Below are 17,247 nucleotides of genomic sequence, written 5' to 3' on the forward strand. Positions count from 1 at the left end.
GTGATGGAGGTTTGACCCAGAAAGCTCAGTGCGATTTAACCTTTTGGGAATATATCTTAATATGCAAGGCTGTTTGAGGCCATTGTAGCAGTTTCTTTCCACATAAAACTATTCTAACCTATTTTTAATATTTTAGTTCATTCATACTGGGTTTGCTGCTTCAGTCTTCACTTGCCACTGAGGTCAGTGTATACACATTGGAGGCTCTCGTTAGCAGTAAAAATACAGAGCACTAAATTGTAGCACCATAACCTTCCAGAACTCATGAGCACATTTGGAATGCATGACAATGGAATGACAGTTGCAAAGTGCAGTGTTCAGTGAGCCTAGCAGGGTCAGTGGTCATCTGCAAGTCTTGGTTGTCATTCTGCTGTCAAAATGTCCTCTATCCATCCAGCAACTGGACATAAAGTAGATACAAAATATAAAGATTCACTGCTTAAGCAGGCAAGAAATTGAGCAAAAAAAGTTATCAACTTTGAAAAGTTTATTTAGGTGATTGATACGTTAAACATGAAAATGGATTCATTTGCAAAACTCTACATTGATAGCTCTCAAAGAAGCATAGTTTTTTAAATTTAGTAGTATCAGATTTTTTTTTAGACTCTACTTTTTTTTTGTTTTGCCCCCTTAAGATTACCATCAATTTTTAAATATTAAATCAATAAATCTTTTACCTGCAAAAAACTTAATGTAGAGTTCTACAGTTTGATTAGCCAGAACTGAATGCATCAGTACTCAAGGATGGGATGTTCAAAAGTGCTCATCACTGGTCTAGTTTTAGTGACACTGAAGTCAGAAGTTAGGCTAGTTTTGAGCATTTCTAAGATTTCTATGCAAAGCAGTATAAGCAGTGCATCTCTTGCTTGTATTAGGGCTTGCTTGGCCATATCAGCAGCACTTTAGATAAGAATGTAAAGTCAGAACTGTAATTAGTTTGGATTTTCGAGTTTGAGGAAGAAAAGAGTTTTACCTGTACGGCCTGACCTCAGTAAAAACTGAGGTCTTGCAAAACTAGATAAAAATATAAGCTCTTGTGTGCAAATCAGAAAACTGTTCCCGGGAGAGGGGTTTCGTACTCCTCATTCATGGCACTTTGACCCAGAGGGAATATTAAAATATATGCTGCTTAAATTTCAATTTAATTGGAATACTTAACTAAATACATTTCATATTCCTATCTACATATTGGATATTAAAAGTATTTGGGCACTTACTAGGTAGCACTATACACTTGGAAATTCCAAAACGGGAACCTAAAACAACTGAAAGCTAAAAGATAGCAAAGTCAATTCTAATCTTATTTTGAGCAATTAAGATGGCATTTTTATAAAGGAGGAATGATGTATGCACTTAAGACTATTTATTAATAACCATAAATTTTACTGTTTCGTCAGAAGCATGGGAAGGGAAATCACTGATAGAATAACATAACTGTAGGATTTATGAATATTATTGATTCCCTTCCAATATTTTTTCTTTGATTAATCAAGCTCAGATTTCTGACTGAATAGCTTTAAAGCTATCATTTTGAAGGAGGTAAACAATAATGTTTACCTGTACTTAAAGCAGCCTACAGGTAAAACCATTGTTTAAAGTATTAATGTCAATTTAACATGAGCAATGGCATCTTGGACAGAACTTTGAATATATTCTTTTAAAATAGATCTGTTTATAATGCAATTTATAATTGCATTCTTTCTTGGGGAGGAGAAGCTAACATCCCAAAATAACAGTTCTTATCTCAAAAAGGATGATTGCAGGTCTCTATAGTCATACCTGTTTCTTACTTTTCCCTGCCTATTCAAAATACTCATTGTTCATTACTGCCCGTTAACAATGGTGGGTATGGGTACACTAGAGAAATTAAACTTCTTACGTGTTACTTATTTTCTCTTGAAGTAACATATCCACCAATCCGGACCCACCCTGTGGTATTAAAAAAACATCAAAAAACCAAAAATAATATCTAGATCTGAGTTCCTTTGGAAAAGATTGGTTTAAAGCTATATTTAATGGGCGAGTTGGATTTATTAGTGATCTTGTAAAGCTGTATAAATGTCCGTTGGGAAGTAGATTTGGTGGGACTTATCGTCAGAGATCCTGAAGTGACAGCCTGAACTGCTCCTATAACTTTGGAGAGGAAGAGACATGACCCATTAGAAACGGATTGCTGGATATATTATTTTAGAGAAAAAAGAAAAGAACAGGTAAGACATTTTCCACTTCTTCTATTTCCTCGTCACTACAAAGTATTTTGTAGCATCTGTGATGCACTGTAGACTGTTAACCAGCTAACCAATCTCAAACAGCATGTTACATGAACACAAAGCAAGATGAATGGTTTTACAAATAAATACTTTTGCATCTTGGTTAAAGGCTCAAAATATGGGCTTAACAAATAATAATGTCTGGGTGATTTTTGCATTTAAACTACACCTTCTTAAGAAAGCAGGTATTCTGTGTCATCAATTATTTTGAAAAGAATTGAATTTTGGGAAGAATAAAAGAACTGAAATACTGACTTCTGGGTTAGGAGTATTTTGGTGTTGTCTTCCATGCCCATGTATGGCTGCAAAACAGGGAGTCTCTTCATGATCATGAGTCAAAGTACGTTAACAACTGTGAAATGTGAAATATCTATCCACCTACCTGTCTTGCACCTATTGACTCCTATGGCCTTTGATCCTCATGCATTTGCATTTTCACAGACTGGCATTTTGCGTATTGGCTTCTGTTCAATCCAGCAGACTCTCCCTATGCCTAAAGAAGGGTGTTTGTACACAAAAGCTTGCAAAGAACAATTCTCTAGCTATTTGGTCTAATAAAAAAGAACCTTGTCTTCAGATATCCATCTGATTCACATCACTGAGTGCTATTGAACCCAGCCTTCCAGGAACATGCCTCATGTGCATTTACCTGGCATTTTAAATAATATTTTCACTTTGGGCACTAAGTTTATGATGTTGTAATGCTTGTGCTGTACAATAATGCTTTTTATGTGATTTTTTTTTTTTTTCTGAATTATGGCAGAAACTACCAAGTCAGGGTTGGTTTTTTTTGTTTTTGCTTTGCTCCAATGGGATCAATGCTAATAGGACTAGAAATATTAGTTTCATGGAAGTGCTCTCTACCTAAAGTTGAATAATAGAGAAGTTGGGACGTTAGTTCAGTTACTTTTATGAAAATTCCCTTCCTTCATGTAGAAAGGAACTGCTTCCAGTGTCTTCAAAAACTACTCAATAGAAAACCTGGACAGGATTCATACATTCAGTTAGTTTCTTTCATTCTAACTTCTATTGTTTGCTTGTTGCCTTTTTTTCTTTATGACTAAATGAGATTCTAATCTTCAGTATAAATTAAGAGTACTTGAAATCAGTGTAACTTTACACTCTGTCAGTGAGATTGGGATCGTTGTTTAGTCTGTCCAGAGAGGAGGTTTGTGGTTTCTTATTCAGGAAATGGTTGCATCCTCCTCATAGTATTTAGACTTGAGAAAATAAACAGGACATTTAGGGGAAAGAGAAGAAAAAGGGAGCGGGGGAAAGGATGCAGTGGTAGAGAGAGAATCTCATTAAATATCTATTAGGTAAGGACCTATTGAAAACCCAGGTAAGTAATTACGAATGCAGAAGTAAAAACTCAGGTAGCTTGACGAAATTTGTAATTGGCTCTGGTTTTGCCAGATGATCCAACATGCTACAGGACAGTATATAAAGACAGTCTGTCTTCACCTTCTTTTTGTCACTGTGAGGTACAACATCTCAAGTTAAGGGGATCTACACTTCTTTTATGACTTCAGGGATCAGAGTCCTTTTTAAAGGGCTCTACCCTTCACACTAAAGTGAGAATGAGATTTCTACTTCAGGGATCAAGGGAAGCCAGGACAGGGATCCAACTCCTCTCTTCCAGTTCTGCTGCAACCACAGTTCAGAACAGATCACCTTGATGAGATAAGGGAACAGAGCATATTTAATACCATCTTTACCCCCTTAATTCAACTTGGTTTGCAGGTGGCCTGTCTGGGGGTCTTAGCATCACATACAGAGCTGTTATATTCCTTACGTTACCAAACAAACCTTGTTGCAGCTGCTCTGTTGCTTCCCTATCAGTGGGGTGTCTAGAATAGAGAAGGGCAATAAAGGATGCAGATAAACTTTTTCCTTTTTAGAGCAGTGACTTTGTTCCTTTTAGCTGTTACCATATTCACTTGAATCTAAGATGAGGTTTTTCCCTCCCCAATCAGCATGGGGAGGAAAAAGGCCCTTGTCTTAGCTTTGCATACAAAGTGGGGTGGGAAGGCAGGTGTCTGCTGTGGCTCTGACTGCCCTGAGCTCGGGTCAGGCCCAGAGTCGGATCCATAGCAGCCACCTGTTTGTGCCCCGCCCCCGATTAGTGTCAGGCACAACTCAACTCTAGCTCAAGCTGGATTTTGTCCTGGGCACGGAGTACATGGAAGCCCTGTCCTCTGACCAGTCAGTCAGTAGTGTCTGCTCTTCTACATGCTGTGCTCTGGGGATGGAAGACAGCATCATCTGACAGTAAGGGGTGGGGGAGGTAAAGATGAGAAGGGAAGTGGTGGGGAAAGAAGTAGAGATGGGGAATGCAGGTGGGTAGAAGAGGCAGGGTGTGGTGGGGGAGTGTGGTGGGGAAAGAGGCAGATGCTGGAGTGGGGCAGAGGCTGTTGGGAACTAGTGGTTGGGGATGTAGGTTGCAGGGGGCACAGGAAGGCTGCAGGGGGAAGTGGGGAAGGGCAAGAAGGCCATCTGACCACATCCCCAGCCACCTGACCCTTGGAGCCACTGCTTTCCTTGCTACAGTAATGGGAGGGGGATGAATTCAAGACCAGCCCTCCAATACGTAGATTCTGTACCTAGAAAACGATAACAAATTAAATTTTTTCCCATATATAGAATCTAATTATTGGGGGGTCATCTTAAATTCAGGGTCATCTTAGATTCAAGTAAATAGGGTAGGTCAGTTGATCACTTTTGGTTGGTTGGATTGGGAACTGAAAAAGTTTGTGTGCCGCTCCCAAGCAGCTGTGCTCACTCAAGAGTTTCCATCAGAATCATATTTTCATACCCTTGTTTGCAAGTGTATAGTAGAGTGAAAATATTTCTCACTTGGAAAAAAGTTAAACCTTCGTGTTTATCAGCAAAATAGCACATACATTTAGGTATAATGCTGATTTTTCTGTTGTTTGAAACATAATAAAATTTACTAAAATAATTTAATAAAAGCTTTAAAACATGTTTAATCAGTTACCCGTGAATAAATAACATTAACTGTAGCTTCAAAGTTCTGTGTATATGATTTGGAGATCACTGTCTTGTTTTGCTTTTTCATTTTTAAGAAAGAATCATTTTTATCTTTTTAAGAGTTTTATCAAATATTTTCTAAAGTAACCATTTGATTTTTAACTAACTTTGTAGGTTAAATTTGTCTAAAATTTGCCCTGGAATAGTGTTTAATAGAGTGTTAATTTTTAAAAAGACCAACCCCATTGGAAAGAGAGTTGACTCACGCTGGTGTCTTAAGGATATGGTTGCAAGGATAATGCAGAAATAATTTCTAACTATGAAGTATTAAGGGGGGGGTGGGGAACCATGAAGAGGAGCATTGTAGTTAAAATTGCCAAGATTTTATGGAGTAGTCTTATGATGGAGGGTTTGGGAAACAAGGTGGGGTAAATTTCACCTGGGGGAGTAAGTGTTATTGAAGGTGATTGAGGAAGGAAGTGATTCTGCTTTGCATTGCAAAAATTGACAGTGTGATGTCTAAGATTGTTTCTTAGTTAAAGTCCTTTTAATAATGGAATCACTGTGTCTGTGATGTCCCTTACTTGTTTATCATTAAGTAAATACTGTAGTTTTATTGGTAAAAGTTAAGACAGGAAATGGCATAAAATAATTTGTTGTCCTGTTCCTTTAGCAGAGCTCTCTGCTCTTAAGTATTTTACTTCGTTGCTTTTGTTTTTCTAGCTTTCAGGCCAGAACGGGCAAACTAGGTTGGGGAGGGACCCTCAAATAAATAAGCCTTGTTTATGCTGTGCCACCATGAAGGAAGACCCACAGCACCACTTATGTCCTGTTGTCATTTTGTTCCAATTCAGTGTGTGGTTGGTGGGTGCAATGCCAGCTTTGCATCTCAGGGAGGACTAGCTCGTCATGTGCCCACACACTTCAGCCAGCAGAATTCTTCAAAAGTTGCCAACCAGCCAAAGGCCAAAGAGGAATCTCCTTCTAAAGCTGGAATGAACAAAAGAAGGAAATTAAAGAATAAAAGACGACGTTCATTACGTAAGTATTTCCATAGTTGGAAGTTTTTTAAGTAGCTGTACAGTTTGACCTCTCAGACCATATTATGTTCCTTTTTTTTTTTCCTTCTGCCCCAGTACTTCTGCTTGCTCCCACCTGTAGTATTGAGATTTGAAACTGAAAAATTATGGATGTTTAAGATTTTACAATGACCTGGTAGTGAGGCATTATAAGTGCAGTTGGGAAGAAGGGGAAAATTTGGGGGAAAATGTTCTAAAGAGAAAATAAATATGAAGCCTATTCCAATCATGCAGTTGGCCCACTAAAGTATATCACCCACAAAAATCCTTGCCTCTTACAATGGTGAAGCACATACATTTGTTCCAAGGGGGGCATAAGTTTTATGAAGGTGAACTATAAAACCATGACCAAATTTAAATTCACTTATGTGTAAATCATTAGCTGCGATTTCAATATGGGAATAAGGGTGAAAAGTTTATATAGAATGCTTTTGTCTACCAATTCACACTCTTCCAGGTTTGTAATTCAGTTCACAACTAAAAAAGAACCTTTCTGTTTTAGAATTTGGTGTGGAAGTATGGATATTTAATTTGATCAATACACCATTTTGTTGAAAGTTTACATAAACGTTGCCTAGGTCATATAATGTACCATGTTTCTTGGTGATGCTTGAGAGTAGTTTTATAGTAGTTGCTATATTTACTCAACTATAAGACCCCTCCCCAATAATTAGTTTCTATGTATTGAAAAATTATCAATCTTTAGAATTTTTCTAGTCTAATTATTGGAAATAGGCCCTGACATTACCCCCTTCCCACTGCTATAGCAGGGAAAATAAATAAGGGGGGGAGAGTGGGTCAGGTGAACCCCTTGCTCCCGTAAACCTCTTCCTCTTAGAGGTGCCCTTCTCCTTCCCTCCTAGTGTCAGACCCTGGTCTTCCTGAACACATGAAGCGAGGAGCAAATTTGCAAACACTGACCTTGAAATCAACATGGTCATAGAAATTTGCATATACTACCCATAGACCTAGTTCATCCAGAGTTGATGCATATTATCTTTTCTAAATTGCTGGTGCTCCACAAATAAATTTTTAAGCAGCACTCTTATAAGTAGGTATATGTAATATAAACTATGCATAATATTAGTCCAAAGCCAAAAGGCTCCTGATCTACCATATAATTTATTGGGCTGGGCCCCAGCAGAACTAACAGCATTTCAAGCCATGGTGACCCCACAGCTTAGTACTGCTCAATATGTGCGTTTACTACAGATGCCACCTGCCATAAAGGATCCATGTGCTAATTAGCCCCCCACTCATGACTGGAACTGGGTGTTCTTGTTAGGAGTCCTGGGATGCTCAAAAAAATTATGCTGATGTGGTGCAAGGCAACCTGGTCTGGCTGCACTTGATGGAGGGTGAGGCCGCATTAATCATATGTGACAGTCTGAGAGAGGCAGTGACAGATTCTGGGTGAGTTGTTTGGGTCCCCATCTGTTGATGTCTGCCAGACATTTTAGGTTGATGAGGAAACAGGAATCATTAGAAATGGAAAAGAAAGGTGCAGCTCAGCTGTGGGAGCAAAGAGGAAGTGGAAATGAATTCAGTGTAGTGGCTCACCATGACCTGAAAAAGAGTTGGTGCTGAGGGGGACTGCAGTCATTCGGCACTACCATATATCCTTTTCTGATAGGCTGCGCTAACCTGTCCTTGTGATAGGTTTCCATTAGTATCTCAGCCTTTTGGCTAAGATTAAATGTAGCACTTTTTGGCATCAAGGGGATGGTGTCAGGGCTGGCTTTGGCCTTCCTGGCCTTGGCCAGGTATTGCACTACTTCCAGGTTTGGTGCCAGTTCCCTGTGGAGGGAACATCTATCCGTGTTGTGTTTTGGGGTTTTTTTGGTTTTTTTAAGGGCCATAATATATTAAAAAAAAAGAGGAGGGGAGGGGGGAATGTGATTGCCATTAGCATGGTTGCCCTATAAGGGCCATATAGTCATATTCGGTGTTGGCTGCATTTAAATCAGATTCAGAGTTAGCTTCCGTGACTGAGTAACATGCTGCTTTTGCCAGAAGTTTTAATGATAGTGCATTTATTGAAGTTTGCTTGTATGCAAATGTAAGATGAAGGGCTTTTTTCTCCTCGCTGGGTTGGGAGAAGGTGGGGGAGACGGAGGGGTGGATGGATGGAGAGTTCATCTTGTATTTGAGTAAATACGGTAAATTATTTTAGGTGTTATCTTCAGTATGACAAAATCCAGTAGACTAGTTTCTGGCTCAGTCTTTTGATGTGTGACTTCATGAGCAACTCTTCTGCTGCGCCCCCTTCTTTCACAGTAAATATTATGGAAATTTTAAATAGTTGTGTCTCTCACCTCTACTTCAGATTTTTTTAGGCTTTATCTGGTTTACATTTTTGTAGAAAGAAAGCACAGTTGCATGATCATTTGCAGTTTAATACCTCATGAGACAAATGGAGAATGAACCATATGGCTTTGCTGTAGGGCAAAAATTCTGTCTAATTGAGCTGGCTCTTTTGATGTACTTTTCCAGAAGCACCATGTCCCTAAATATATCCAAAGTTGATGCCATTTTCAGAAATTGTTATGTCTTTAAAACTTTCTTCATAAGTTGGAAATGTCATTGAACTCTTTGGAATCAGGTAGACTTTTCAAAGGTTTTTCTTTTCATGCATCTTGCTGTTTCTCCATTTTATTTACAGTAATGCAAAGAACCTATAGTAAAGTGTGTAAAAAATTATTTTTTTTAGTGAAATACACACAAAAAAATTGGGCCATAACCACACCCCAAAAAACAAACAAACAAAAAAAAGCAAAGAGAATTATCAGAACTTTGTCTAAATGTAAATTCATGATGCAACTCTAAATCTGTGTTTCAGCACTTTAATAAGTGGCCAGAGTTTCAGAGGCGTTGAACTTCTGTTGATCTCTGTGCAAAGCAAGTTATAATAAATTATCTGTCAAAAAGGAAAAGAAATACCCTGACATGCAGTTTTCTGAGGTCACAGATAAATTTCTTTTTTCCAAAAAAAGACGTTTACTAAAATACTTCATTTACTCCTACTTAATCTCATGATTCTGTCTTCACCTGGTTTTTGGTTATCTAAAGTAGAAGTGGCTAACTGAACGTTGATTTGTTCCTGATTCCTTACACGCGTGGTCATTCAAATGTCCTCATGTATAGATCTGTGAAACTCAAAGTTATCGGAATAGCAAGGCTGTTGCCTGCTCAGTCCCAGGAAAATATCCTTTTGATGATCAGTATTCATGTGAGAGAGTTTAAGAATGGCATGTTGCCAACATAGAAAATAAGCCAACAGTATAAACTGTTTCAGTCCAGTAAGTTAAAATATAATAGTTTTCTCAACCAAACATTCAAGTAAAATTTTGCTTTTGTGTCTTCCTGTTCATGAATGTTATGTGCATTTTTGCAGTTGAACCCAGTGTTTTGGTAAACTGATTTTTTCTTTCTTTTGTCTTAGACACCTTGGTAGCTAAAAATGCCTGCTGTCCTGTGGAAATTGTTTGACCTTGTTGCTATAATCCTTAAGAAAATAATTTCAATCCTCATTTTCCCAGCTATAATTTCTGCTACTATAGACACTTTGTAATTCTGTCTTCCTAACATGTTTGGAGGCTTCCAGCCAAATATTTTAAAAGTGGATTTCAGCTTTGCACCATCAACTTAAGAAGAGCTTACAATGCTGTGTTTTTTGGGCGGGATTGCTTCATGTTTTCTGAAGAATCTAGGCTTTCATTTTCAAAAATGTTTCTTGCCTTTGCAGTTGCACAAGATAACATTACACCTAGTAACAGCCATAGTAAAGTTTACTAAATGTAATATCATAAAGGAGTGTAACCTTCATAAGACTCCAAATGAGAATCTTAATTGCATGAACTACAATATTTTGTCTAGTAGATTCTAGCAAAAGATGCGATATGCTTGCCTTTGGTGGCTCAAGTGTACACAAAACTTGTGACATGAAGGATAGAAGTACTTAGGACTTAGCTGTGCTTCTGGTGTTAAGGGGTAAATATTCGATGCACAGGAATAAGTTTAGTGTTAACACATGAAGACAGAAAAATGTGATTGGCAAGGTTGTTTGGGCACGTGATATTTTTTTATTAGACCGACTGAGTAGTTGGGGGAAAAAGTTCTTTGCAAGCTTTCAGGTACAGTTACCCTTCTGCAGGCGTAGGGAGTATCCTCCTTCTGCAGAGACTCCTCTGAAGAAGGATGCTTATGCCCGAAAGCTTGCAAAGAACTTTTTTCCAACTACTCAGTTGCTCTAATAACAGATACCACATCTTCCCAAAGAACCTTGCCTGTCTGTTCCTTAGACCAACATGGCTACAACCAAAAACCCACAAAAAGGTGATTCACACTTCTTGATCTCTCTTTTGCATCTTTTGGGATGTTACACTGTAGTAAAATCTGTGCTTACCTTCTGTATAAAAGGTGAAGCAAAATTTTAGGAGTGCCCTCTCTCCTCTTTCCCCCATCACCTGCCAAAAGTGGGAGTGACTTGGTTCTATGTACAGGGTGGGAGGCAGACATGGCACAGCTCAAACCCTCCAGGGGCTGTCCAGGAGGGTTTTAACCTCCCCCTTTCTGCCTTGTCCTCTTGACCAGGTGATTGGCAGGACTGGCTAGGGCAGGGGCTCCTTTTACAAGCTGCAGGCTGGAACAACCTGGCTTGGGTCTAACGTGGGTCAGAGGATTTTCCCTGTTCCATAGCTGGGAAATGTGGGTCTGGAAGAAGCATCATGATCATGGACACAGGCTGCCTGGGCCCAATTTGGCTGCTGAAGTCTCCAGCCACCTGTGTACTGCCAAAACCACCCAGCTTCTGTTGGACCAAAGCTGGGAGGGTGGAAAGAAGCAGCAGCAGTGTGGTTGTGCCTGGAAGTTGCCTTTTTCCTGACACAGCTCCTTACTGCCTGGCCCCAGCCTAGGCACAGGCAAAGTCCTCTAGCTTTGTGGGTTGGATCCAGTGGCTCTATAGGCTGTATGTTGTTGACCCTCGTTGTAGGGTTTGCTGTGTCCCAGTCTCATTTCCCTGGTTCTGTTCAAGGGGAAAGGTAATGACGCAGACAGTAGGCTCCCGCAAGGGCTCCTTGACAGCTTGTTGCTGAGTGAGCCATCAGAGAGCTAGCACTCTTCCATTCTCCTTGGAAGTGTGGGGTGGGGAGTGGAGGACTGTGGCGTAATGGGGCTCCTTAAGGCCCTGATAATAAGCATAAGACGGTCATTAGAGGTGGCAGTAGAAACTTCTCTCTCTGAAGAAGTTCCTGTTTGTTAGTGCTGTCACTTATTCACAGAAGACCTGGTTTTCTTTCATAAGAAGACTTTAATTCTTGTCGCTACCTTTTGTGCCAGGAGAAGGGCATTTCTCCCAGCACAAATGCAATGCCTGTTCATAGCCTGAGCCTCTTCGTGTTGGAGCAGAGTTCCTCAAAGCCAGGTTGCGTTGCCTAGTAGGGGTTGGGACACATGGTTTTGACCTACCATTAGGAGTTTTCCTGTCTGTATTTATGATCCCTACTTTGAGGCAGCCACAAGGTGGCTCTGTTGTTATAAATATACTTAATGAGAGAAAGGACACCTTGAAATTTCTAAAACAAAAGGTTGTTGGTCAGTGTTGTTCACTGAAAACAAGAGTTAGATATTAAGTGAAGCTCACAACCATGTTTTTGTGACAGTGGATTTAGCATATATCGAGGAGTGGCACTTGATCTGTGTGAATCGATCAGTAAACTTTAAAAACAAATTCTGCAGAACTGCATTTTGCGCTTCAGAGTAAAGGACTCCAGGTTACTGGATCAGAGAAGGAAGAAGTGGGTGGTTGTGAGGTTCTGAGGCAGAAGAAATGTAAAGAATTCCTGCAGGAAATGATTTACTTGGGTATCTACATTAATGTTATAGATTTTTTTTTTTAAGCCCAAGTTTTCCTTGATGTGGTATTTTACACTAGTTTTATCCTTTCAAAAGTTGTGTGTTACGTTACAGAAAGTGGCTGCTAAAGTTAGTTCAGGTACAAAGCTAAACCTTTGTGCTAAAACAAAGGTATGTACTACAACACAACAGAATTGCACTCTATATAATGACTAGCTTCAGTAGCCCTACAAATAATACAGTATAACTTCAGATGATCTGTTTGCAGCAGGAAAGCATTTACAAGCAATATTGCCTGACTTGCAGTATTGAATTCTGAGAAAACAAGTACAGAACATCCTGTACAGACTAATGTATTAATTGGTTCCCAAAGTATAGCAAAGCTTTGTATGAAGTCTTTAAAGACTTCAGACAAGTTTTAAAACACTTCGCCTTGTAGAACTATTTAAAAATACTTGATAGCTAATCTTTTCTGGAGAGGAAGAAGAGTAGAAGCTGTTAAAAAAAAACAAACAAACTTTTTTTCAGTTTGCATGGTAATAACTCAGGTCTTTGGACTAGCCTTTACATATTTCAGGAGTGACAGAAAATTAATTACAGGCAGCACTGAACAATTACATTAATCTAGAACACAGAGTAAAAGGATGAATTTTCTTGAAACTGACACTATTAGCAGCATATCTTAACTGTACATAATGTAGACTTAATTATACAATAAGTGTTCATTAAAATTTTAACTTGGCTATATTTCTGCCAGGGTATGATCAGGGTATATTTTGTATTTAACTCTACTTACTTTTCAACTAAATGCACATTTCCAAAGCTCTTAAAAACAGTGTAGATACAGTATTATTAGTAAGCCTCAGGTTACACTATACACAGCTTTTTACTTTTATTTCTGGAAACATTTACAATTAAGGTCCATCTCAACCTATAAAAGGTTTTCAGTGCCTTAGACAAGCCACTTCCATTGGCTCATCATGTTACTGCTTACAAACTGATTTTACAGTACAAGAAGGATTTTAATTCCACTTCAGCTGAAAGTAAGTTAAAACTCAAGATCTGACAGAACAACTGGCAGATGTTCATCTTAATTTCAACACTTATCACGTAATATAAAAGGTATTTATTGTTGATAGCCAATACCCCAATGTTAATTTTGCCTTTTATTCTTTGTGTTTTAAAAAGCATGTGATAAATACCTGGATTTTAAAAAGCATGCTATTATGTACAGTAATCCACAGATTAACCCTTTGATTGGAAGATGGAATTCCTTGGCATTTACTCCTGCCTTTTACTTGGTAGTACAGTGTTTCTGTTCTACTTTGAGCACTATTTCAATTAGTTATTTTTAACATAGCAATTTGAGTAACAGTGGTTAAACTGGTTTTAATTTTAATTTAAGGGGACCTCTAGTGGGATTCCCTTCCTGATTTCATTTGGCTTTATCCAGTTTTGCTTCAAAACCATTCTTTACAGCACGCCAGTAGATACCTATAGAAATATTAATGATTTTTCTGTTGGTAATAATAAAATGACAGGTGACTTCAAATACCATCCCAGCCACATGTTAAATCTGAATGGTGCTATTTTGGTATGTTAAAAATACAAGGAGCTATATTTTAAAACTACTCTGAACTAATTTATAACATCTCTAGTAGATCAGCCCACAGATTGGCCTTGTGCAGCATATCCAGTGCACAGGGCCAGGCTGGAATGGGCACCATATGTATGTAGTGCTGCAGTCGGCATGCAAGACTAGTCCACTAGCACATAGGGCTAGTCTGGGGTACAGCTGGTCTGGCACAGGCACTACATGCAGCATGAATTTTGGACTGCCCCTGTATTTTGCATGCACAGCTACTGTAGCCCTGTGCCCCAGACTGGCTCTGTGCACCACATGCAGAGACGCATAGGCAGTACTTCAGGCCAAATCATAGGGTTCCATGGGTCATATCTGACACCCCTGGTCTAGAAGAGTAAGGTAGTACATGTTCACAGTGGTGTTGTGGGCAGTTTCTGGGACAGCATTTGTAGTACTGTTGAAATACTTGTTTGTTAAAAAGGAATTGATCAGTTTCTGAGGAGCAGGGCTCTGTTCATAAAAGAAATTGCAACACTTGCAGTACTTATCAGTGAGAATTGCTGAATCTTTCAAGATTTTTATATTGAAAGTTATCCAGTAAGATAATGCTCAACAACAATTTAAATAGAGGAGGAGTTGCATTAGATTTAATGTGTACCTGGTGCTCAAAGTAGGGCTTGTGGGCCACTTCTGCCCCACTGTCAAATTTCTGCACCCATGGAGAGCCTCACCAGCCAGTTGACATGACCCCAGTTGCTGGATTGAGCCTGAGCACCAGACCAGTCCACAGCTGGACCAAGTGTGTAGGGGTTGATCCTGGAGAGCACCATGAGACACCATAGGTCCCATCCAGTGTTAGGGGTTAGTCTGGTGTGCCAGTCCCGCATGCCAAATTTGGTTTGTGGGCCTGCTGTGCTCCATCATCTGGCCTGTGTATCTGAAAGGTTGGGCATCACTGGTTTAACGCATATGTTGTCCTTATGTCAAACATTTTAAAAAACCAAAACCAAAAAAGAACAACTCCTCTATTCTGAACGAACTTAAAGGGGTAATAGGACAACAGCCAGTTCTGAGGCCATGCCTCGTACTCAGAATTTAGAATGTGATGACAGGGCACCATGCATTCTGCATGGATGAACTTAACTGATTTGTCTAAAGACATTTAACAGACTTCTGATAAAAATATAAGGTTAAAGGTGTTTGGATGATTGCACCACCTCGGGAGTTTAATGCTAAGATTTGTTTTTTTTTCTAGCAAGACCACATGACTTCTTTGATGCACAAACACTGGATGCTATTCGACATCGAGCCATCTGCTTCAACCTCTCAGCTCACATAGAAAGTTTAGGAAAAGGTCACAGTGTTGTATTTCATAGTACTGTAAGTATTATATTGTCCTTATATTTATATATCTGCATCTGAACATGTAATTGCTTTATTGATATTCTAATTCTTACCTAAGTGATCACTGTGCTGCTGACATTAAAAAAATGATGATCATGCTTTTTACCTAATTGCTAACCATGCAAATCAAGAAATTAACTATTAAGCCACATTGGTAATAGTTATTGTAATCATATTTTTGCGTTGTAGATCTGAACATTTTTATAACTTTTCCTGCTAGGGGAACATACAGCTGTAGATTTGTAATGATGAAAAATGTACCTTCATTGTCTTCCAAGTTAAAATAAATAAATAAATAAATTGCTGGCTTCTTACTATGAATCCAAGTTGGTGATGTCATGTGGGATTTTTAAGGCTTAATATTAGAAAACAGAAAAGGATAACAGTGAGCATTAGAGAATATTAAGGTTCTTCATATAAGTTTAAAAAGCTTAATATTTAGTTTGAGGTTGGGAAGAATAAAAGGTATGTGCAGTTATCAAACACTATGGACTTTTAGTATATGTTGTACTAGGTATGGCTGATGGAAACACTACATATCAAGGCCTCTTTCCTTATACCAGATAAGGCCAAAATAAATTTAAATTTAATGTTGGCCATTTCCCATTAGCATACCAACAAAACACTGGTAAAACAGGGATTAAGTAGTAGACTGGATGTATTCCTCTCTATACTTTTTAAGAGTTGTGTTAGATAACTTGCAAAAATCTGTAGACAGGCTGGACTCATTAGAATACGGTGAGAAGAACAAGAAAATTTGCTACAAAAAACTGGGTGACAACATCCCAGTAATGATGAAGTAGAAGGTGTCAGCATTCTAAAAAGATTTATGCCTCTTTCTTGGGTGAGGTGATACTGATATGCCAAAGAGTCAAAGGCATAGATAAAGAGATGAGTTTTCAGTGGTGGGCTGCATGTTCTTTAACAATTTGTATGTGGAGTATAAGGGATTGTTCTTTTTTAATGTAATAACATTAATTGGATTAGTAGAAGGTTAACTGCCCTACTTAAATTTAGGGCGCGTTACCCTTGACCTAAGCTTCCAAACATAATGAATCCAGTCACCTTCCATTCATGAGGGTGAGGGTGGATTTGATTTAAATTGTGATTTAACTCACTGGTCAGGAAGCTCTGATCGTTGTTTTCTACAAAAAGTGCATTCTTGTTATTTGATATCCTTTATTCATTTAACTTCTTGCAACTTTGCATTTTTTAGAGAAAGGTAAGGGCTTGACTGTGTATACACAGTCTTGCAGAGAGACAAGAGGACTGATGGGTAGGTAATCGGGTGTGTTCTCTCTCATCTCCATATACTGCTGTTAACAAGGATGTTGTCTCTGGAGATACAAATCCGCAGTCCAGATCCACAGTTTGAGAACTGAAGCTAAGCATCACAGAGATGCTTAATGGGATCTTCTAGTCTGAGCACTGAGTCCCATTGGGTTGAGTGGTTTTCTTTAATCCTTACTAATCTATAGAGGAGCCTCTGAAACCCCATAAGATTGGGCCCCTAATACAGTCCACGGCATGTTGTGACCTATTTATAAAACCTTTTTAAAAAGGTTACATGAATAATATTGTCTCATAGTATATAATTAGAAGTTATAATCCTTATTCCATGATGATATCTTTGAGCTTTAACATATCTTAAATTAAAACTACCTTTATATAGCTTTAAAAAAATCTTTAAAAATCTGATTTAAATAAAAAAAAGTGTTGTTTTTTTTTTTTAATCGTTGATTTTTATCCACCCTGATGAGGGCACATACAAAAGGTATCTTAATATGCCTGAAATGTAAGATGTCTTTCTTTCTTAGAAGCCAGGGTATCTAGGCCTATTAGCTGTTGTGGCCTGTGCTAGAGTTGGTGACCTCTCTTCCTACCCAGTCTCAGCTTCAAGGAAACACCAGAGTTTCATTATATTTGCTTCAAGGAAACACCAGAGTTTCTCTGTTCATTGTGATTATTCTTATTTTAATTATCTCTAATTCTCAAGTTTTGAATTAACCAAGCCTTTCAGGCTGTTCAGAGAAAAATGGAAAATCGTCATAATTGATCGGTT

At 38.6% G+C, this 17,247-nt stretch overlaps 1 protein-coding gene and 1 pseudogene across 1 annotated transcript in view; both read left to right on the plus strand.

Moving 5' to 3' along the window:
* AEBP2 (AE binding protein 2) overlaps positions 1-17,247 on the plus strand; it is a gene marked incomplete at its 5' end in the record, with an annotated part of 84,055 nt that overhangs the window by 51,230 nt on the left and 15,578 nt on the right. The window contains 2 exons of the mRNA XM_025210565.1: positions 6,116-6,302; positions 15,037-15,161. Coding sequence (XP_025066350.1) covers positions 6,116-6,302; positions 15,037-15,161 — 312 coding nt within the window. The remainder of the gene's footprint in view (positions 1-6,115; positions 6,303-15,036; positions 15,162-17,247) is intronic.
* On the plus strand, positions 8,007-8,137 carry LOC112551162 (annotated as a pseudogene).

The sequence above is a fragment of the Alligator sinensis genome, unplaced genomic scaffold (genome assembly GCF_000455745.1).
Source record: "Alligator sinensis unplaced genomic scaffold, ASM45574v1 scaffold365_1, whole genome shotgun sequence".
Classification (NCBI taxonomy): domain Eukaryota; kingdom Metazoa; phylum Chordata; order Crocodylia; family Alligatoridae; genus Alligator; species Alligator sinensis.